At 42.5% G+C, this 23,156-nt stretch overlaps 2 protein-coding genes across 3 annotated transcripts in view; one reads left to right on the top strand and one right to left on the bottom strand.

Moving 5' to 3' along the window:
• SPIDR (scaffold protein involved in DNA repair) overlaps positions 1 to 2,196 on the top strand; it is a 564,249-nt gene extending 562,053 nt beyond the window's left edge. For both annotated transcript variants that reach the window (XM_080801921.1, XM_080801922.1), the window contains exon 20: positions 1,165 to 2,196. In XM_080801921.1, coding sequence (XP_080658047.1) covers positions 1,165 to 1,320 — 156 coding nt within the window. In that variant the 3' untranslated portion in view covers positions 1,321 to 2,196. The remainder of the gene's footprint in view (positions 1 to 1,164) is intronic.
• A 548-nt stretch (positions 2,197 to 2,744) lies between these two features.
• Positions 2,745 to 4,011, bottom strand: CEBPD (CCAAT enhancer binding protein delta). Its single transcript, XM_080801923.1, has one exon. The coding sequence runs from the start codon at positions 3,952 to 3,954 to the stop codon at positions 3,133 to 3,135; it is 822 nt and encodes a 273-aa protein (XP_080658049.1). The 5' UTR covers positions 3,955 to 4,011; the 3' UTR covers positions 2,745 to 3,132.
• Between the last annotated feature and the right edge of the window lie 19,145 nt (positions 4,012 to 23,156).

The following is a 23,156-nucleotide window of genomic DNA, read 5'->3' as shown; positions in this document are numbered from 1 at the left end:
GGCACCAAGGACACAGAGATGTGCTAACTTTGGCCATGTTGTTGGAGCCTCCAGCCTCAATCTCCCTTGCCAAGACACATTAATGATGAAATGGGTGAGCTAAAACATACTGAACCGAGATACTGTAGAGATGTGTAAGTGTCTTGCACATAGGGGTGCCTGGGTGGCTTAGTCATTAAGCGGCTGCCTTAGGCTCAGGTCATGCCCAGGGTCCTGGGATCGAGCCCTGCATCAAGAGCCTGTTTCTCCCTCTCCCCCTCCCCGTGCTTGTGGTTTCTCTCTTGCTGTCTGACAAATAAATAAAAATAAAATCTTTTTAGAAAAAGTGTCTTGTACAGAGGAGTGAGGTAACCCAGATAGTACTTTGCAAGTGGCAGCAAAGGAGTCTCTGAAAAAATGCATTACCCTCTAGGGCTTCTTCTGTCTCTGGTAAAGCCACAGATCTGATTTATCCCAACGCTTTTGAGCTGCTCCTTATTTTCAGCCCCTTGCTCCACCCCAGGAAGAAAATGTTCTGAGGTTTGAGACCAACAAAGCCTTGCCATACCTTCCTAGCCTAGTCATCTTGTGCCCCTGGTGTCCAGTGCCCTGAGTTCTCATCTAGAGATGAAACCTGCCTAAGATTAACCAATCACCATAAGATACTCATCAAACAATGTGAAGAAAAAGCTTTTTACAACACATTTTTGGCTCAGTGTTACTGTAGAAGAAATGGGATAGGATCCTCTTGAGGAGAGAGGTTTGGGGCAAAGTACCAGGAAATCCTCTGACCAGAAGTGTTGCTAGATTGGGGAAGTGTCCCAAAGGAAGTGGGAGACAGCTGCAACCGTGATGCATGCCCAGCCCCCAGCCTTCCTGCTAGAGAACAGGGCATATCCCTTTGTACGTCTGTCCCCAGTTCCTCTCGTAGGACAGCTAGCTGGGATATGCTTGTCTTTGCATCCACCAACAGCCAGCAGAAAAAAGGAGTTCCTTCATTTGCCGTAGTAAGTAGAGTTTTTATCAAGCCCTTAATTTTTTTCTTCCTTACCCGTGTTGTAAAGTGGAAGGTCACAGACTGAGCAAAGGACCTTCTGCTCTGCCCTGTGTGTTCCGTGTTGTTGGGAACAGAACGTTCAGGGCTAGCTCTATTTGCTTTAACCAGTGTGCCTTCTATCACTGCAGAGTTATGAAGTGAAGAGTGTCCTCGGAAAGGAGGTGGGGTTGTTGAATTGTTTTGTCCAGTCAATAACCACCCACCCAGCCAGCTGCGTTGGATTGGAGGAAATTGAGCTCCTGAGTGCAGGAAGAGCCTCTTCAGAACACTGCGGGTTGCCGTAGGATCTGTGAACTTTGCAATGCAGTTGCCACTTGGGGTAGTTACTTGTTAACTATGGGTAGAGGGAATGTATTGTATTACCTTGAAATGGAACTTAGATATTTCTGGGGCAAATGTTAGTGTGATTATTTTGTAAACTAAACATCAAAATATTTTTTTCTAGTTAAAATATTTTTACCTTTTTGCAAATTTGGGAACATGTTATTAAAACTTAAATAAGCCTGAGGTCTTCATTTTGTATTTCATCTTAGGCAATTAATAGTAAAAAAGCAAGAAAAAAATTGTGTTCCACTTGTAATTCTTAAGTGTTTAAATTTTACCATGATTCAACATGTTTTTCTTATAGTTATTTAAGATGTCCCAAAGAACACCCTGCAGAGCTAAAGTATTTGTCCTAAATTGTAATACAACTGTTCTACTATGCAGTACATGTCCAACTTAAGCATTTTGCCGTTTCATAATTTTGGGAAATAATTTTGGGGAATTGTGCCAGAGGTAAAACTGTTACCCATAAAGTATATGTAAGTTACCTGGTGTGATTAAGGCTGTATTGCACAGAGGTATAGACAGCTCACGCTAGATAGACCTATTTAATCTTGCTGGGTACTGTGCACAGAAAGCCAGTATTACAGATTGAAGAGGAGTGATTGGTTATGTTTGCTTTGTTGGCAAAGATTTAAATTAATATAAAATGATGAATAGATTATCTTTAGACAGTATTTTGTTTCCTTCCTTACAATATGATGACGACAGGCCACAGTTAATTACATAATATAGACCTAACCTAGAGCAAGAAAGGGTGCCTAGTACCCACTTTAATTGGGAGAAAGGCGAACGGCTTTATTTGTCCTGATTAAACTTTGAAACATTACGATGACAAGATTTCTGACTGTCCTTTGCATCTACTACAGGACTATTGTATTTATACACACTTTGAGAATGTATTTGAAGCAGTACATAAGGCTGAGGAAAAGTGAAAGCAAAGTCCCATGAAAGCCAAAGATGAGTCAGACATGACTCTCGGATAACCAGAGCCCTTCCGCTACCCCCTCACCCCTTGAGCAGCCAAGTAAAATTAGGGAGCCCTTCAGCTCTTCATAGAGCCCCTAAATCAGCTACAGGGTCAGTAGACAAGCCAGCCCCCTCCCCAAATCCGGCTACTTCTTTGGGAGCACCTTCCACCAAAAAGCTGCTAGCATTAACAAGATCTTAGGCAAGTATTAACATTTGGAGGTAGACTGTGGTTGGTTTCAAAAGCAAAACAGAACCCCCTCTTCTAAGGAACTTGGTTCCCCTCATGGACACACACCTCGGTCCCGCGGCCTCCCAGTGCCTTGCTGCATGCCTGGCACTGGAATGTGCCTTTCCCCAGGAGGTCCTGGGGCTACCAGCATTCAGGAGTCACTGTAAATACAGGAATCAGGGGTAGTTTTAAATGCTGCTTTATTCTTACAAATACTGTAAAAATTAATATAAAAAAGTGAGCATGCTCAGTCTTTTCCTCTTATCTACAATAACAAATGGTTTGAGAAGTCTTTTTTTCTTACAAATGTACCTTAGCTGCATCAATAAGAGTAGATGTAAAAAGCTACCATTATAAAAATAATTTAAGGGAAATAAACACGTATAGCTTCTCTCGAAGTTCGGTGGTGGTTAAGTTCAGGCTGTAGGTTCCTTCGCTCGCGCGTCCCAAAGGAAATGCAGCGGGCGCCAAGCTGCTCTCGCTGCGTCCCGGCGGGGCGCGCTCCGCTCCCTGGCCGGTCGGGTCTGAGGTATCGGTCGTTGGTGAGTCTCTCTCGCCCCCGGGGCGCGCGTTACCGGCAGTCTGCGGCCCCGGCGGCCGGCAGGAAGGGGGGGCTGGGCAGCTGCTTGAAAAACTGCCGGAGGCCGGCGAGGTCCCGCGTGAGCTGCTCCACGCGCTGGTGCAGCTTCTCGTTTTCGGCCGACAACTCCACCAGCTTCTGCTGCATCTCCTGGTTGCGCCGCTTGGCCTTGTCGCGGCTCTTGCGCACCGCGATGTTGTTGCGCTCGCGCCGCTGCCGGTACTCCGGACTACCGCGGTCCGGGCCCCTCTTCCCCGCACTCTTCTCCCGGGCCGGGCCAGGAGCAGGGCTCGGCCCGGGGCTGCAGCGCGGTGGCTCGGGCGACGTGGGTGGTGTGGGTTGTGCGGCAGCCGCCAGGCTCACCACGGTCTGCGCGCAAGCGGCCACCTGCGCCGGCAGCAGCGAGCCGGGCGCGTCGCCGTCTCCCCAGTCGGGCTCGCGCTTGAGCTGACGCGGGGCGGCTGTGCCCGGGCCGTGGGTACGCGCCAGGCCGCCGGGCAGCAGCTCCAGGGCGCCCGCACCGGCGCCTGCCGCGCCCGTCTTGTGGTTGCTGTTGAAGAGGTCGGCGAAGAGCTCGTCGTGGCACAGCTCCAGAGTGGGCACGGCAGCCATGGAGTCAATGTAGGCGCTGAAGTCGATAGCACTCTCGTCGTCGTACATGGCAGGGGCAAGGGCGCCTGGCTCAGACAGGGTCCCTGACTCGCTGCCGCGGCCCGGCTTGCCCGCCCGGCCCGGCTCATAAAAGGGTGCGGGCTCCGCGGGCCACGGCGCGCCGCGCGCCGGGCCGTCCAGGCTAAAGAGCGCGGCGCTCATGGCGGCGTCGAGCCGGGATCCTACTCTGAGCGCGGCTGTCACCTCTCTGGGCAGGGCTCCGCCGCCTTTTCTAGCCGAGCTGACGCGCACGCCCCGCCCCGACTCCAGAACCGCGGGGGCGCCCCGGGCCGCGGGAGGGGGGCCGCGGGGAGTGGGGCTGCGGGCGGCCGCGTCCGGCGAGCCCCCGCCCCGGCAGGCCCTGGAGACGCCCCCGAAACCCCCAGCCCCCGCCCAGCTGCAGTACTCCCCGCTGCTCCTTCCCTCCTCACCCCAGGCCCGCGCTGGAGGGGAAGGGGCGCGGCTTTTTCCCCGCCCCCAGCTCCGGCCCAGCCCTTGCGCCTCTGCTGGGAATGACCCTCCCTCTGCCCGCACTCCGGCTTTTTCTCCTCTTCCTGTTTGTTGGGTTTGGAACTTTTTCGCTCTCGCACCCGGCAGTGAAATCAAAACCGGGATTTGGCCGCGGCTTGTCCCGGGCCCGTTCCCATCCTCAAGGGGAGCTCAAACTGGGGGAGGGCGTCTCTGGTGCGGTAGAGCCTGGGGACGTTCTCCAGCCACGGCTCCGGTCCCGGAGACCCTGGTCCACATCTGGGGCGGCCTGGAGGGCGCAATGGGCGGGGCCTGCTTCGCACTTTTCCGAGAATTCGGGGCCCAATTTGGCCCTTTCAGGGGTCAAAGGCAGTGGAGGTCAAGGCTCTGCGTAGCGGCTGGAACTTCCAGGCCGCAGGGACTGCGGAACGCAGCAAATGGGAGAGAAGTCACAACGCTTGTCTGAGCCTCCGGCCGCCCTAAATATAGCAGCCTCCAGCGGGCGCAGATCCAGCCCAGCCCGACGGCCGGCTCGACCCACGCAGAGCAGCGCAGACCCGAGGCCCCGCGGCCCGGCGCTCCTTGCGCGCTGACGTCCCCTCTAGACCTTCTAAAGCGGTTCTAAAGCGGTCTCGCGGCGGTGTTTTCTGCTCCAGTTTGTTTTTGTTTTTGTTTTTTAGTTCCGGGCTCTTTCTTGCCTCAGTATTCCGGAGAAGACCTTTTGAATCTAAAGCAGCTGGGTCTTTAGGAGAAAGAGAAAATTTGTACTTGCAGCTCTGATAGATTATTAAATTGCTAGCTTTTCATACCGTAAAACGCATGAAAACACAGTATGGATTGATTTTGTTAAGTTTCCTGAAATTTGGGCATTTCTGGTCAACTTCTTTTATTAAATCACTGTCCCTATTCAAACATGGCCTCCATCTCACATTTATGCTTGCCTTCGGCTTCTCACATATCATATTGTGTCCAAAAACCTATGCTACACAAAATGCACCAGTTTCTGCAGTCAATTCCAGAGGTAGTTTCTAATGATGTACTATAGATATTTAATAGGTTTCCTACAACAACAAACTTGTTGCTTTATAATTACGGTGTTGATGTTACACTATTGATTAATTTCCTATGAAGGGTAAAACCGAGTGACACATGTAGTGTGGGCTCATGCATACCCAGACAAATTTCTCTGTTCTTATTTATTTAAGAACCCATAGAAACACTATTGAAGCCCTCTGCAATCAATTAGAGGATGTAAAATAAATATACAGAGGAACCATATTCTCATAAAAATAATTCGGTGTGATTAGTAGATTCAGATACCAGATTAAAATTGAGCTTGAGGGGACGCCTGGGTGGCTCAGTTGGTTAAGCACCTGCCTTCGGCTCAGGTCATGATCCCAGCGTCCTGGGATCGTGTCCCACATCGGGCTCCGCAGGGAGCCTGCTTCTCCCTCTGCCACTCTGTCTGCCTGTGCGCTCTCTTGCGCTCTCTCTCTCTCTCTCTCTCTCTGACAAATAAATAAATAAAATCTTAAAAAAAAATTGAGCTTGAGGTGTTAGGCCAACTTTTTAAAATGTATTATGCACTAATTAAATAATCACTTTTAGATGTCTTCAATATTTTCTTCCTTTTTCCAGAGGGAGTTACAGGGAGAGATCATAAACCAGCAAAGTATGGATTTGTTGTGACATTTTAGGGCAAATTACTTTTTTAAAAATAATAAAAGTTTGGGGGTTTTTTTGATGGTAGTTGTTCATAGTCCTTTCTTGAAATCTCCACTTTCTGCCCTTTCCTAGTCTACTATAAATTTATTCAAGATAAATACTGAGTTGTTCTTCATCATTTCTCATTGTTAGGGATCTGTTTGAAATAATTACTTGAACCTCCTTGAGTCTTTGGTATTCTTATTAGAACTGCGGAAAGGAAGGCGTCAAGTAAGAAGGCATTTCTGTAAAAGGTTGGAAACTTTGGTTTCCCCATGTTTATGAGGACACTCCTATGCTGAGCACAGGTGAGATGGACTTTCTAAACACATCAGTCTTTTAGAAATCCAGGAGGCTGAAAATGCTTAAAATTTTCAGGGGCACCTGGGTGGCTCATAAGCCTCTGCCTTCCGCTCAGGTCATGATCTTGGGGTCCTGGGACCAAGCCCCACATGGAGCTCTCTGCTCAGCAGGGAGCCTGCTTCCCTCTCTGTCTCTGCCTGCCTCTCTGCCTACTTGTGATCTCTCTCTGTCAAATAAATAAATCAAATCTTAAAAAAAAAAATCAGTATGTTCTAGTATTTTTGAGCATTGTCAGGGTTAGAAAATTACTGGGGTTTCTTCCTCTGCATTCATAACACAGTGACCATAACTCAGTTCTAATGAGGGATCGTTTTTCGACTCTTCATATGGCACAAGATGTGAAACAAAAACAGGTCTCCTCCCAATTAAAATCTGAAACAGTGCAAATGTTTTGTGCACAGTGATATCTAAAGTGTAAAAATGAAGTTTCAAGAGGAGAGAGACTTTGCTGACTTTAGCGCCCTCTTCAGTTTATTATTCTCAACTATCTCATTACATACTTTGTTAACCTACCTTAGGGCTAATTTTAACTTCATGGTATATTTTTATGTGGTTTTTTTGTGTGTTTTATGTTAGACAATAGTGAAGATACAAATATAGACTTTCTTGGATAAATCTTATTCCAAATGTATTAATTTTGAAAAGGCAAGACAAGGCCAATATAGTAAAACTCAAGTGTTGGGGTCACTTGGTGCTATTAAATCCTATGTATTTTAATAAAAACCTACTGTGATAGGTAAACATTCACTGTGTTCACTTCAGCCTCTGTCATTTGTGAGACTGAGCCCCCAGACTAAGCAGTAGCCAGAGCTGTGAACAGGTATTTGATTATATGGGTCAGTTGTCCAATCTACCATATATTTGCTCACATTCCCTATAATAAAAACACAAAAGAGAAGTGGTTTGCCTTCCCAACATGTCTTGTCAAGTGGACTTATCCCCCAGTCAGCTTGTACTGTCTCCCTCCTCCCTGCCACAGCCCAGCTCCTCAGCTACCCCCTTGGTAGCACTTCTGTCACACTTGCTCACCCACGGAGCCACAGACCTCACAATCTGTCCTCCACATGCAAACCATTTTCACATGGCCTCCAAGAGATCTTTGAGGAGGAAGATGTCATCACATTACTCTGTTTTTCAGAATCTTCTGAAAAGTCCTTGGCCAAGACACTAGTGTTTCACTTTCCAACCATGAACCCTCCACTGCCCACTTCTTTAAATCCATTTCCTACCATAAGCAACTGACACGGGACTCAACTCTGAATATCCTACAGACCTGCCTGTTCCCCTGCGTGTGATGCTGATGGTTCTGCTGACAGGGCTTTTCTACTGCTTGGCTGGTCAGATCCTTCCACCAACTCTCTAGCCCTCCCAAAATGTCTTTCTGTTGCTTTCTGTGTCCCGTGTTAGCCAAATCAATCATTTCCTCATCTGGTTTCTAAGAGAAAGACATTCCACATATTGCCAATTATTAGATGTATATTTCTTCATATTTTGTTGAAATTGGGATTCATATGACAGTTGCCAGTGTGTCAGTTACGATGTTTGTCATTGCTTGTATGTGGGTGTCAGAGGCTGGGAGTGAAGTTCTGGGGATGACAGTGGAGAGTGCCCTTTTAAGAAGTTCTAAATCATAAACTCTCTAGGGGGAACAGAGAGTAGTGTTGTGTAGAAAGCCCAGACATCAAAGACTGAACTTGAAAGTGGTTCAGAGCAGACAAGCAGTGAATATGAAGTGTAGAAATATCTTAAGCAATATACCTGGCTTATATTTTCCTGTTTACATATATATTAGAGTGATGTATTATTTAAATCAATGTCTAAAGGAGACTGACTTCTTTATCTGAGTACAGATTAGCAATTTTAAGAAAATAAGAGGAGCAAAGTCACTAAAAATAGTGGACTAGGGAACATCAGGGCTCTGTCCCTTCACAATAACAACTGGCAAAACTGTCAGAGTCAACTTTCATAGAAGTCTAAAATCTGGCCAAAAACTTACAACTAGAGGAAAGCGTAATGAATAAAGAAGCTGGTCCGCTGCAATAGGACAGTGTTGTGGCATTTAAAATTTCCTGCTTACTGTCTCCCATTCTCCAGATTGCTGTTGGTCCTGAAGACAGTAGTATGAATTCCTGGTGCAGGTTGCTAGCATCAGAGGGAGTGATACAGACTCTATTCACAATGAACTGAGGATGTATGTTTGGATCTGTCCAGTAACTCCCCAAGGGAGCGGAGCAATGGGTGGCATTTGGGCATTTGCCAAAAGCACTTAAGAGCAAAGCTAGGGCAAGCAATAGAAAGAACAAAAACCTGGGGAAGGAAGACTTTGGAAAAGGAGATAACTGTGGAGAAGGGGCTTTTAAAAGCTCCTGCACTTGCCAGGAAATCAAGAATTCCATGTGCGTGCTCTGAATGGGTTGCGTACTCAGAAAGGGGCAGACAGTACGCCAGTCTTTCAGTTCTGGCTGTACTTCATGCTCCATTCAGGGTGTGAAACCTAAGGCAGAATTAATAAAAGCCTAGCTAAGCATTAACATAATTAATATGTGTATACATATATATACACACACACACACACCACATCTTTTTCATCCATCTGTCAGTGACATCTGGGCTCTTTCCATAGACTTGCTATTGTGGACATTGCTACCATAAAGATTGGGGTGCACATGCCCTTTCAGATCACTTTTTGTGTCTTTTTTGTATCTTTTGGGTAAATACCCAGTAGTGCAATTGCTGGGTCATAGAGTAGCTTTATTTTCAGCTTTTTGAGGAACCTCCATACTGTTTTCCAGAGTGGCTGTACCACTTTACTTTCCCACCAACAGTGTAGGAGGGTTCCCTTTTCTCTGCATCGCCAGTATCTGTCATTTCCTGAGTTGTTCATTTTAGCCATTCTGGCTGGTGTGAGGTGGTATCTGATTGTACTTTTGATTTGTATTTCCCTGATGCCAAGTGATGTTGAGCATTTTTTCATGTAAGATGATCTAAGGATTAAGGAAATAATTTGCACATTTGGAGGGAGAGAACATGGAAGATGCAACGTTCAGAGCACTAGATTGGGTGTGAGAAAAGCCACAAGGCTTTGAGGGGGTGGAATCCATTTCATGGAGCAAAGTCAGGAAGAGGGAGAGCATGGCAAACAGTCTAGTGGGAAGGGGCTGCACGATAAGCTGCAGTAAGGAGATGCCCTGGGTTGCACAGGGAGAGGTTGTTCCCCTTCCCAGAGGACATTTTAAAGAGTATTTTGGTTCTTAAAGGACCAAAGGCCAGCTGGAAACATTGAGCAGTGCTCATTTGCTGGGTTTCAGGTATGCACAGAGGGCAGAAAACCTCTTAATAACGTTTTGCTGTGAGCCACAACAGGCTTAAACCTCTGTGTGCATGCTGAGTGGCTGCTTTTCTACAGCTGAACTCAGCAGAAAGCAGAGACAGGAGCACATTGCAGATAACCACTGCTTTTTGCTGTCTGCAGCGATAGATTCAAGCATCTGAGATGGCTTTTCTGGGACAGAAGGGAATAGAGAACAGAGTTAAGTGCAGACAACTGACAACCTGGTTCCAGCTTTTTGCTGAGCATTACAATAAACTCAAGCCTCTTCATATGCATAGTGAGATAACTTTTTGGGGATGGACATGCCTCAAGCCTTTCCTCCAGGGGGCAGGAGTGGGCTTGCACCTTTCCAGGCCCTTTAAAACTTGGAGTTTTGAATCGCAGCTACTGGCCGGAGATAAAATATAGTACATTTGTAGCTTCAGATGTGCTGATAGCCTGGGCATGTACAGGTTAAAGGCAGTGAACTGAAGAAAGTCCGGGGCACAGGAGATTGTTTGCTTTTCTAAGAGGGCTCCTGGACAGCACTGGCGGGGAGTTCTACTCCCCAGGAACAAGAGGATAGGGTGACAACATTTTCTACCTCCTCCACCACCACTCCCTCTTCCCTCCCACCAGCATAGCCAGACTTCAGAGAGAAACAGAGAGCCTCCAGTGGGCTCTGGAGTCCCCTACCCTATACCCAGCACCCCAGCGCTGGGCAGGAGCATCCTAAAAGGACAAGTGAGCTTGTGAGCCAACCCAGCAGTCCTCTCCCTCAGAAGACCAGCACAGGTCCCCCATATGTGCCAAGTCTACTGATTAAAGAAAGCTCCAAAAGTTCAGCTTCTGGTGTGAATAGGACCAGGCTTTCTTCCCCTCCCCACTCTTTTCTTAGTCTTTTTTTTTTTTTTTTAAGATTTTATTTATTTATTTGACAGAGAGAGATCACAAGTAGGCAGAGCCAGGGAGAGAGAGAGGAACAGAAGCAGGCTCCCCCCTGCACAGAGAGCCCTATGCAGGGCTTGATTCCAGGACCCTGGGATCATGACCTGAGCTGAAGGCAGAGGCTTTAACCTACTGAGCCAGCCAGGTGCCCCTTTCTTAGTCTTTTTATATGTTTAAATTTTTTTCTATTTCTTCTTCTTTATTCTTTATAAATACATATATATTCTAATTTGTATCAGGCGTACCATCTTTTGTTTATTTTTGGTTCATTTGTTTCCTTATTTTTTTGGATCAGGCATTTTTTTTTCTTTTTTTCTTCTTTACCCCCTTGTTTCTTATTTTTTAGAATCATGCTTATAGTTTATTGTTTGTTCATATGCATTTTTGTTCCATTTTCTTTTCTCTTGTCTTGGATCAGGCTATGTTTTCATTTTTCTTCTTTCTTCTTTTCTTTTCCTTTTTCCTTAACATGGACTTAACATGACAAACAAATCAAAGCACACCTATTTAAAGGTCAAAACAGTCACCACTACAAGCAAAGAGGAACTCTTTAGAGGAAAGACCAGTGGGAAAGAGCAGCTAAAACACAATAGCAGAGTGTACACAGCATATACCAGAAGCAACTTCCTGAGGTTTCTATTATTGTGGTTATTATAGCTTTTTTTCCCATTTTTCCCCCTTTCCTCCTTTATTTTCTGGACACAATGAGTAGAAGGAGAAATTCACCTCAAAAGAAAGAACAGGAATTAGTACATACTACCAGAGATTTAACAAATATGGATATAAGTAAGATGTAGAACTAGAATTTAAAACAATGATTACAAAGATACTAGCTGGGCTTGAAAAAGCATAGAAGACACTAGAGATTCCCTTACAATAGAAATAAAACAACAAATAGCTAATCAGGCCAAAATTAAAAAAGCTGTTATTGACAGGCAGGCAAACATGGAGACTTTTAGAAACAAGGACAAATGAAGCAGAAGAGAGAGTCAATGATATAGAAGACAAAATGATGGAAAATAAAGAACCTGAAGAGAGAAAAACAATGACTCGATGACTAAGGGAGACTTCGAGAAATCAGTGATTCCATAAAGCAAAATAAAAACCGAATAGTAGGAGTCCCAGACAATGAAGAGAGAGAGGGGAAGAAGGTTTATTTGAACAAATAATAGTTGAGAACTTCCCTAATCTGGGGAATGACAGAGGCATTCAAGTCCAAGGAGGTGCAGAGAACCCCCTCAAAATCAACAAAAATAGGTCAATACCCTGACATAATAGTAGATTGCAAATTTCAGAGATAAGGAGAAAATCCTGAAAGCAGTTTATGACAAGAGGCCCTTACCCTAGGGTAGATGCGTAAGGCTGGCAGAGGACCTGTCCACAGAGAGCTGGCAGGCCAGAAAGGACTGCCATGACATAATCAACATGCTAAATGGGAAAAATATGCAGCCAAAAATACTTTATCTTGCAAGGCTGTCATTCAAAATAGGAGAGATAAAGAGGTTCAGGACAAACAAAAAATAAAGGAGTTTGTGACCACTATACCAGCCCTATAAGAAATACTAAAGGGGATCCTTTGAGTGGAGGGAGAGCCAAAAAGTAACAAGACTAGAAAGCAACAGAGACAATCTACAGAAACAGTGACTTTACAGGAAATACAATGGCACTAAATTTGTATCTTTTTCAATAATTACTCTGAATGTAAATGATCTAAATGTTCCAATCAAAAGGCATAGGGTATCAGACTGGGAAAAAAAGCCAAAAATCTATTAATATGTGGTCTACAAGAGACTCATTTTAGACCCAAAGACACCTCCAAATTGAAAGTGAGGAGGCAGAGAACTATTTATCGTGCTAATGGACATCAAAAGAAAGCTAAAGTAGCCATATATTGGACAAACTAGATTTTAAACCAAAGACTGTAATAAGAACTGAAGATGGAAACTGTATAATAATAAAAGGCTCTGTCCAACAAGAATATCTAACAACTGTAAAAATTTATGCCCCTAACTTGGGAGTGGCTAAATATATAAACCAATTTATAACAGAATTAAAGAATTCATTGACAATAATATAATAATAGTAGGGGCATGGGACTTTAACACCACACTCATAGCAATGGACAGATCATCTAAGCAGAAGATCAACAAGGAAACACATGCTTTGAATGACATACTGGACCAGATGGACTTAAGAGATATATTCAGAGCATTTTATCCTATAACAGCAGAACACACACTCTTCTCGAGTGTACATGGAACATTCTCCAGAATACATCACATACTGGGTCACAAATCAAGTCTTACCAACTACAAAAAAACCCCTGAGATTATCCATGCATATTTTCAGGCCACAATGTTTTAAAACTAAAACTCAATCACAAGAGAAAATTTGGAAGGAACACAAATTCATGGAGGTAAAAGAATGGATGGGTCAATGAGGAAATTAAAGATGAAAAAATACATGGAAGGGACGCCTGGGTGGCTCAGTTGGTTAAGCGGCTGCCTTTGGCTCAGGTCATGATCCCAGCGTCCTGGGATCGAGTCCCACATCGGGCTCCTTGCTCCACGGGGAGCCTGCTTCTCCCTCTGCCTCTGCCTACCACTCTGTCTGCCTGTGCTCGCTCTCTCTCTAACAAATAAATAAATTAAAAATAAATCAAAAATAAATAAAAATAAAAAATACATGGAAACAAATGAATATGAAGACACAACAGTTCAGAAACTTTGGGATGAAGCAAAGTTGGTCCTAAGATGGAAGTATATAGCAACACAGGCCTACCTCAAGAAAGAAGAAAAGCCTCACATACACAACCTAATCTTACACCTAAAGGAGTTGGAAAAGGAACAGTAAATAAAACCTAAATCCATAATAAAGATTCGAGCAGAAATCAATGATATAGAAAATTTAAAAAACAACAACAACAATAGAATGAATCAATGAAACTAGGGGAGCATGAGCAGGGTGGGGGAGGAGCAGAAGTAGAGGGAGAAGCAGACTCCCCACTGAGCAGGAAGCCCAACACGAGGCTTGATCCCAGGACCCAAAGATCATGACCTGAGCCGAAGGCAGATGCTTAACCAACTGAACCACCTCGGTGCTCCATCTACCAAACATTTAGAGAAGAATTAACACCTATTCTTCTGAAACTGTTTCAAAAAATAGAAATGGAGGGAAGACTTCCAAACTCATTCGATGAGGCCAGCATTAACTTGATCCCCAAACCAGACAAAGACACAAATGAAAAGATTTAGAGGCCAATATCCCTGATGAACATGGATGCCAAATTTCTCACCTTATACTAGCCAATAGGATCCAACAGTACATTAAAAGGATTATTCACCACGACCAAGTGGAATTTATTCATGGGCTACAGGGGTGGTTCAACATCCATAAATCAATGTGATATACCACATTAATAAAAGAAAGGACAAGAACCATATGATCCTCTCAATTGATGCAGAAAAAGCATTTGACAAGGTACAGCATCTTGGGTGCCTGGGGGGCTCATTTGTTGGGCATCTGCCTTTGGCTTGGGTCATGATCCCAGGGTCCTGGGATCGAGCCCCATATCAGGCTCCCTGCTCAGTGGGAAGCCTGCTTCTCCCTCTCCCACTCCCCCTGCTTATATTCCCTCTCTAGCTGTCTTTCTCTATTAAATAAATAAATAAAATCTTTAAAAATACATATAAAAATATAGCATTTTCCCTAAGATTTTATTTATTTATTGGACAGAGAAAGAGACACACACACACACACAAGTAGGCAGAGTGGGAGGCAGAGGGATAGGAAGAAGCAGACTCCCCACCGAGCCGGGAGCCCGATGTGGGACTCAATCCCAGGACGCTGAGATCATGACCTGAGCCAAAGGCAGCCACTTAACCGACTGAGCTACCCAGGTGTCCCTACAGCATCCTTTCTTGATTAAAACACCTCACAGTATAGGGACAGAGGGAACATACATACATATCATAAGCCATATACAAAAGACCCACAGCAAATATCATCCTCAATGGGGAAAAACTGAAAGCTATTCCCCTAAGGTCAGGATGCCTACTCTCACCACTATTGTTCTACATTGTAACTGGGAGTCCAAGCCTCAGTGATCAGACAGCAAAAGAAATAAAAGGGATTAGAATTGGCAAAGAAGTAAAATTCTCATTCTTTACAGATGATGTGACACTTTATGTGGAAAACCCAAACGACTCCACCCCAAAACTGCTAGAACTCACACAGGAATTCAGTAAAGTGTCAGGATATAAAATCAATGCACAGAAATCAGTTGCATTTCTTTACATCTTTACACCAAACAACAAGACAGAAGAAAGAGAAATTAAGGACTCAATCCCATTTACAATTGCACCCAAAACCATAAGATACCTAGGAATAAACCTAACCAAAGAGGCAAAGAATCTATACTCAGAAAACTATAAAGTACTCATGAAAGAAATGAGGAAGACACAAAGAAATGGAAAATGTTCCATGTTCCTGGATTTGAAGTACAAATATTGTTAAAATGTCTATGCTACCTAGAGCAGTCTATACATTTAATGCAATCCCTATCAAAATACCACCCATTTTTTCCAAAGAAATGGAGCAAATAATCCTAAAATTTATATGGAACCAGAAAAGACCTCGAATAGCCAGAGGAATGTTGAAAAAGAAAAGCAATGCTGGTGGCAACACAATTCCGGACTTCAAGCTCTATTGCAAAGCTGTAATCATCAAGACAGTATAGTACTGCCACAAAAACAGACACATAGATCAATGGAACAGAAGAGAGAGCCCAGAAATGGACTCTTAATGCTGTGGTTAACTAATCTTTGACAAAGCAGGAAAGAATGTCCAATAGAAAAAGGACAGTCTCTTCAACAAACGGTGTTGGGAAAATTGGACAGCCACGTGCAGAAGAATGAAACTGGACCATTTCCTTACACCACATACAAAAATAGACTCCAAATGAATGAAAGACCTCAATGTGAGAAAGGAATCCATCAAAATCCTTGAGGAGAACACAGGCAGCAACCTCTTTGACCTCAGTCGCAGCAACTTCTTCCTAGAAACATTGCCAAAGGCCAGGGAAGCAAGGGCAAAAATGAACTATCGGGACTTCATCAAGATAAAAAGTTTTTGCACAGCAAAGGAAACAGTTAACAAAACCAAAAGACCACCCACAGAATGAGAAGATATTTGCAAATGACATATCTGATAAAGGGCTAGTATCCAAAATCTATAGAGAACTTATCAAACTCAAAATCCAAAGAACAAATAATCCAATCAAGAAATGGGCAGAGGACATGAACAGACATTTCTGCAAAGAAGACATCCATATGGCCAACAGACACATGAAAATGTGCTCAACAGCACTCAGCATTAGAGAAATACAAATCAAAACCACAATGAGATACTACCTCACACCAGTCAGAATGGCTAAAATTAACAAGTCAGGAAATGACAGATGTTGGAGAGGATGAAGAGAAAGGGGAACCCTCCTACACTGTTGGTGGAAATGCAAGCTGGTGCAGCCACTCTGAAAAACAGTACAGAGAATCCTCAAAAAGCAGGAAAAAAAGCTAACCTATGACCTAGCAATTGTACTACTGGGTATTTAGCCCCAAAATAGAAATGTAGTGATCTGAAGGGGCATGTGCACATCAATGTTTATAGCAGCAATGTCCACAATAGCCAAACTATGGAAAGAGCCTAGATATCCATCAGTGGATGAATGGATAAAGAATATGTGGATATTATATATATAATGGAAAACTATGCAGTCATCAAAAGCCAAAATCTTGCTATTTGCAACAGTGTGGCTGGAACCAGAGGGTATTATGTGAAGCAAAATAAGTCAATCAGAGAAAGACAATTATCATATAATCTTGCTGATATGTAGAATTTGAGAAATAAGGCAGAGGATCATGGAGGAAGAGAGGAAAAAAATGAAACGGGATAAAACCAGAGAGGGAGAAAAAACATAAGAGACTCTTAATCTCAGGAAACAAATTGAAGGTTGTTGGAGTGGAGGGGGGTAGGAGGGATGGGGTGACTGGGTGATGGACATTGGGGAGGGTATGGGCTATGGTGAGTGCTGTGAATTGTGTAAGATTGATGAATCACAGATCTGTACCTCTGAAACAAATAATACATTATATGTTACTAAAAAAAAAATCCTTAAAAAAACCCACAGTATATTATCAGTAAAAAAGGTCAATCCATCAAAAAGATCTAACAATTATTAAGAAACACTTTCCAAAGAGCAGTCCCCCTCCCGCATGTATGAAGCAAACATTGACAGAGGTGAAGAGAGAACTAGACCTGTAATAACAGTTGGGAGACATCAAGACCCCAGTTTCAATAATAGAGAGACAGAACATCTAGACAAAAGAACAATTAGGAAATAGGGGGCTTGAACAGCACTATAAACCAACTAGACCTACAGACATATAGAACACTCTACCCAATAAAAGCAGAACATACATTCCTCTAAATGGACCTGGAGCATTCTCCAGGATAGACCACAAGTTAGGCACCAAACAAATCTCAGTAAATTGAATAGATTGAAATCTTGCAAACTATTTTCTGACTAAAATGCAATGAAACTTGAAATCAATTCCTTCTTTAGAAGGGAAAGTGGAAAATTCCAAATATTTAGAAATTAACGCACTCTTAAAACAATGGAGTCAAACATGAAATAACAAAAGAAATTCAGAAAATACTTTGATACAAATGAAAACAAAAACACAATATGCCAAAACATAATGCAGCAAAAACAATAGTCACACATAACACCTACATTTAAAAAATAAAGATGGTGGGGTGCCTGGGTGGCTCAACCATTAAGTTTGCTTTTGGTTCAGGTCATGATCCCAGGGTCATGGGATCAAGTTCCACATCAGGCTTCTTGCTTAGTGGGGAGGCTGCTTCTTCCTCTGTCTGCCACTGCACCTGCTTGTGAGCTCCCTCTCTCGCTCTCTCTCAGAAATAAATGAATAAAATATTAAAAAAATAAAGATGGCAAATGAATAACCTAAGTCCACACCTTCAGGAGCTAAAGAAAAAAGAGCAAACTAAACCTAAAGCTAGAAAATTAATGAAATAACAAAGGTTAAAGCACAGATAAATGAAATAGAGTATAGAAAAGTAACAGAAAATCAACAAACCAAAATTTGGTTGAAGATGTCAACAAAATTCACATTTTCTTTTAGACAAAAAAAAAAAAAAAAAAAAAAGAAGACAACAGAAATAACTAAAATCAATAAGTGAGGATATTATCAACCTTACAGAAATAAAAATACTAACATGTTAAATAACCTATTTAAAAAAGATAAATTCCTAGAAATATTAAATTACCAAAATTGAGTCAAGAAGAAATAGAAAGTCTAAACAGTTTGGCTATTGTGGGCATTGCTGCTATGAACATTGGGGTGCATGTGCCCCTTTTCACTCTTTCTGTAGCCCAGTGATTGGTATTAAGGAGGGCATGTGTTATAATGAGCAGTGGGTGTTATATGCGAATAATGAATCATGGAACACTACATCAAAAACTAATGATGTACTGTATGGTGACTAACATAACATAATAATAATAAAAAAGAAAGTCTAAACAGACCTATATCTAGTAAGACTGAATTAGCATCAGAAACCTCCCAGCAGAGACCTGAAACCATAAAACTCCCAGAAGAACACAGTCAGTAATCTCTTTGACACTGGCCACAGAAACATTTTTTCTAAATGTCTCCTGAAGCAAGGAAACAGAAGCAAAGATAAAGTTATTGGGACTACATCAAAATAAAAAGTTTTGCACAGCAAAGGAAACAACAAAATAAAAAGACAATCTATTGAATGGGAGTAGATATTTACAAATGATATATCCAGTAATGGGTTAATAACCAAAATATATATAACTCAGCACCAATAAGCCCAAATAATCCACTTAAAAATGGGCAGAGGAGGAGCGTGTGGGTGGCTCAGTTGGTTAACTGGCTGCCTTCAGCTCAGGTCATGATCCCAGGATCCTGGGATGGAGCCCGTCAGGCTCCCTGCTCAGCGGGGAGTCTGCTTCTTTCTCTGCCTCTGCCTGCCACTCTGCCTGCTTGTGTTCTCTCTCTGACAAATAAATAAAATCTTAAAAAAAAAAAAAAGAAAAAGAAAAAATTTGTGTCTATATTCTTGAAGGATATTGGTCTATAGGTTTCTTGCAATGTTTCTGTCTGGCTTTGTTATCTGTATGAGACTAGCCTCAAAGAATAAGTTGGGAAGTATTCATTCCCTTCTCTTCTATTTTCTGAAATGTTTATGAAGTGTCAGTCCTTTTTTTAAAAAAAATTTTAAATTTTTAAATTAACATATAATGTATTATTAGCCCCAGGGGTACAGATTTGTGAATCACCAGGTTTACACTTCACAGCACTCATCATAGCACATACCTTCCCCATGTCCATAACGCATCCACCCTCTCCTTACCCCCCTTCCCCCAGCAAACCCTCCCTTTGTTTTGTGAGATTAAGAGCCTCTTATGATTTGTCTCCCTCCCAATCCCATCTTGTTTCTTTGATTCCTTTCCTAGCCCCCCAGGCCCCCCACGTTGCCTCTCAACTTCCTCCTATCAGGGAGATCATATGATAATTGTCTTTCTCTAATTGACTTATTTCGCTAAGCATAATACCCTCTAGTTCCATCCATGTTGTCGCAAATGGCAAGATTTCATTTCTTTTGATGGCTGCATAGTATTCCATTGTACATATATACACCACATCTTCTTTAGCCATTCATCTGATGAAAAGACTTCTTGGTTCATTCCATAGTTTGGCTATTGTGGACATTGCTGCTATAAACATTCGGGTGCACGTGCCCCTTCGGATCACTACATTTGTATCTTTAGGGTAAACACCCAGTAGTGCGACTGGTGGGTCATAGGGTAGCTCTATTTTCAACTTTTTGAGGAACCTCCATGCTGTTTTTCAGAGTGGCTGCACCAGCTTGCATTCCCACCAACAGTGTAGGAGGGTTCCCCTTTCTCTGCATCCTTGCCAGCAACTGTCATTCCCTGATTTGTTAATTTTAGCCATTCTGACTGGTGTGAGGTGCTATCTCATGGTTTTGATTTGTATTTCCCTGATGCCGAGGGATGTGCAGCACTTTTTCATGTGTCTGTTGGCCATCTGGATGTCTTCTTTGCAGAAATGTCTGTTCATGTCCTCTGTCCATTTGATTGGATTATTCTCTGGGTGTTGAGTTTGGTTAAGTTCTTTATAGATCTTGGATACTAGCCCTTTATCTGATATGTTGTTTGCAAATATCTTCTCCCATTCTATCAGTTGTCTTTTGGTTTTGTTTACTGTTTCCTTTGCTATGCAAAAACTTTTGATCTTGATGAAGTCCCAATAGTTCATTATTGTCCTTGCTTCCCTGGCCTTTGGCGATGTTCCTAGGAAGACGCTGCTGCTGCTGCGGCTGAGGTCGAAGAGGTTGCTGCCTGTGTTCTCCTCAAGGATTTTGACGGATTCCTTTCTCACATTGAGGTCCTTCATCCAGTTGAGTCTGTTTTCGTGTGTGGTGTAAGGAAATGGTCCAGTTTCATTCTTCCGCATGTGGCCGTCCAATTTCCCCAACACCATTTGTTGAAGAGACTGTTTTCTTTCCATTGGACATTCTTTCCTGGTTTCTCAAAGATTAATTGATCATAGAGTTGAGGGTCTATTTCTGGGCTTTCTATTCTGTTCCATTGATCTACGTGTCTGTTTTTGTGGCAGTACCATACTGTCTTGATGATTATAGCTTTGTAATAGAGTTTGAAGTCCGGAATTGTGATGCCACCAACTTTGGCTTTCTTTTTCAACATTCCTCTGGCTATTCAAGGTCTTTTCTGGTTCCATATAAATTTTAGGATTATTTGTTCCATTTCTTTGAAAAAAGTGGATGGTATTTTGATAGGGATTGCATTAAACATGTAGATTGCTTTAGGTAGCATAGACATGTTCACAATATTTATTCTTCCAATCCATGAACATGGAACGTTTTTCTATTTCTTTGTGTCTTCCTCAATTTTTTTCATGAGTATTTATAGTTTTCTGAGTACAGATTCTTGGTTTCTTTGGTTAGGTTTATTCCTAGGTATCTTATGGTTTGGGGTACAATTGTAAATGGGATTGAGTCCTTAATTTCTCTTTCTTCTGTCTTGTGGTTGGTGTAAAGAAATGCAAATGACTTCTGTGCATTGATTTTATATCCTGACATTTTACTGAATTTCTGTACAAGTTCTAGCAGTTTTGGAGTGGAGTCTTTTGGGTTTTCTACATTAAGTATCATATCATCTGCAAAGAGTGATAGTTTGACTTCTTTGCTGATTTGGAAGCCTTTAATTTCTTTTTGTTGTCTGATTGCCGAGGCTAGGATGAAGTATCAGTCTTACTTCTTCTTTAAATATTTGATGAAAATTCACCAGGGAAACTACCTGGATCTGGGCTTTCCTTTGTGAGAAGATTTTAAATGAATAGCTTAGTTAAGTGTCTGCCTTTGGATCCTGGTATTGAGCCCCATGTCAGGTTCCCTGCTCAGCAGGGAGTCTGCTTCTTCCTTTCTCTCTCCTTCTGTCTCTCCCCAGGCTTGTGCTCACTCTCTCATTCTCTCTCAAATGAATAAAAAAAAAATTGTGTAATCACTAGATTGTATACCTGAAACTACTATAACACTACACGGTAATTATATTTCAATCTAAAAAAAAGACAAAAATAAATGCAAAAAAAAAAATCTCCCAACAAAGAGCTGGCCAACACCTAGATGACTTGAGTGATGAATTTTATAAAACAGTTAAGAGTTAACACCAATCACGGGGCGCTTGGGTGGCTCAGTCAGTTAAGCATCTAACTCTTGATTTCAGTTCAGGTCACTCTCAAGGTTGTGAGATCAAGCACCGCACTGGGCTCCATGCTCAGCACCAGTCTGCTTGGGATTCAATCTCTACTGCCCCTCCTGCCACCTGTACACACACACTCTCTCTAAAACAAATGTTAAAGTCTTTTTTTTTTTTTTAAGATTTTATTTATTTATTTGACAGAGATCACAACTAGGCAGAGAGGCAGGCAGAGAGAGAGGAGGAAGCAGGCTCCCTGCCGAGCAGAGAGCCCAATGTGGGACTCGATCCGAGGACCCTGAGATCATGACCTGAGTTGAAGGCAGAGGCTTAACCCACTGAGCCACCCAGGCGCCCTAAATGTTAAAGTCTTAAAAAAAGAGTTAACACCAATCCTTCTCAAACTTTTCTAAAAATTAACAGAGAAATGAAAACTTTCTAACTCATTTGAAAAACCATCATTACCCTGATACCAAATCTAGAGGTTCCACAAGAAACCTAGAGACCAATATCCCTCATGAACTCTGATTCAAAAATTATCAATGTTCATAGCAGCAATGGCCACAGTTACCAAACTGTGGAAAGAAACAAGATGCCCTTCAATGGACGAATGGATAAGGAAGATGTGGTCCATATATACTATGGAGTATTATGCCTCCATCAGAAAGGATGAATACCCAACTTTTGTATCAACATGGATGGGACTGGAAGAGATTATGCTGAATGAAATAAGTCAAGCAGAGAGAGTCAATTACCATATGTTTTTGCTTATTTGTGGAGCATAAGGAATAACATAGAGGACATGGGGAGATGGAGAGAAGGGAGTTGGGGCAAATTGGAGGGGGAGATGAACCGAACCATGAGAGACTGTGGACTCTGAAAAACGATCTGAGGGTTTTGGAGGGATGGAGGGTGGGAAGTTGGGTGAGCCTGGTGGTGGGTATTATGGAGGGCATGTATTGCATGGAGCACTGGGTGTGGTGCATAAACAATGAATTCTGGAACACTGAAAAGAAATTAAAAAAAAATTTAAAAAAATTCTCAACAAAATACTGGCAAACAAAATCCAACAGCATAATAAACGGATTATTCACCATGGCCAAGCAGAATTTATCCCAGCAATGCTGGATGGTTCAACATCTAAACATCAATCATTATAATTCACATTCATAAATGAAGAAAAACCAGAAGTTCATCTCAATTAATGCAAAATAAGCATTTGACAACACTTAATAATGATAAAAATCTCAGCAAACTAAAAACAGAAGGGAACTTTATCAACATATAAAAGGACATTTGTGTAAATGTCCCACAGCTAACATGACACTCAATGGTGAAAGATGAAAATGTCTCCCTAAAGATGAGGGACAAACAAAAGAAGGATGCCCACTTTTACCATCGTTACTCAACATTGTACTGTATCTTCTAGCCAGAGCAATTAGGCAAGAAAAAAGAAATAAAAGCACTCAAATTAGAGAGGTTAAACTATTATCAGATAACCTGATCCTACAAATAGAAAATCCCAAGAATCTTCCTGATACTATTCATATTTCTTTATAATCAGTACAGGTGTCTTCTATTTCCTGTTTTCCAAACAAGTTTCTTTATTCAGCCAAGAATCACAGGGTTGAAGTTTGGAGACAAGATATGTCTTGGACATGTAGCCCTCTACGTGTAATGAGGTCATTTACCATCCTGAGCAGCTGTGCAAATGTCTCT

The sequence above is a fragment of the Martes martes genome (assembly GCF_963455335.1).
Source record: "Martes martes genome assembly, chromosome: 4".
Taxonomy (NCBI): Eukaryota; Metazoa; Chordata; class Mammalia; order Carnivora; family Mustelidae; genus Martes; species Martes martes.
This window is presented reverse-complemented; position numbering and strand designations above follow the sequence as displayed.

Bases quoted from the DNA above. Each gene is read 5' to 3' on its own strand.
- CEBPD (XM_080801923.1), bottom strand. From the start codon at position 3,954: ATGAGCGCCGCGCTCTTTAGCCTGGACGGCCCGGCGCGCGGCGCGCCG.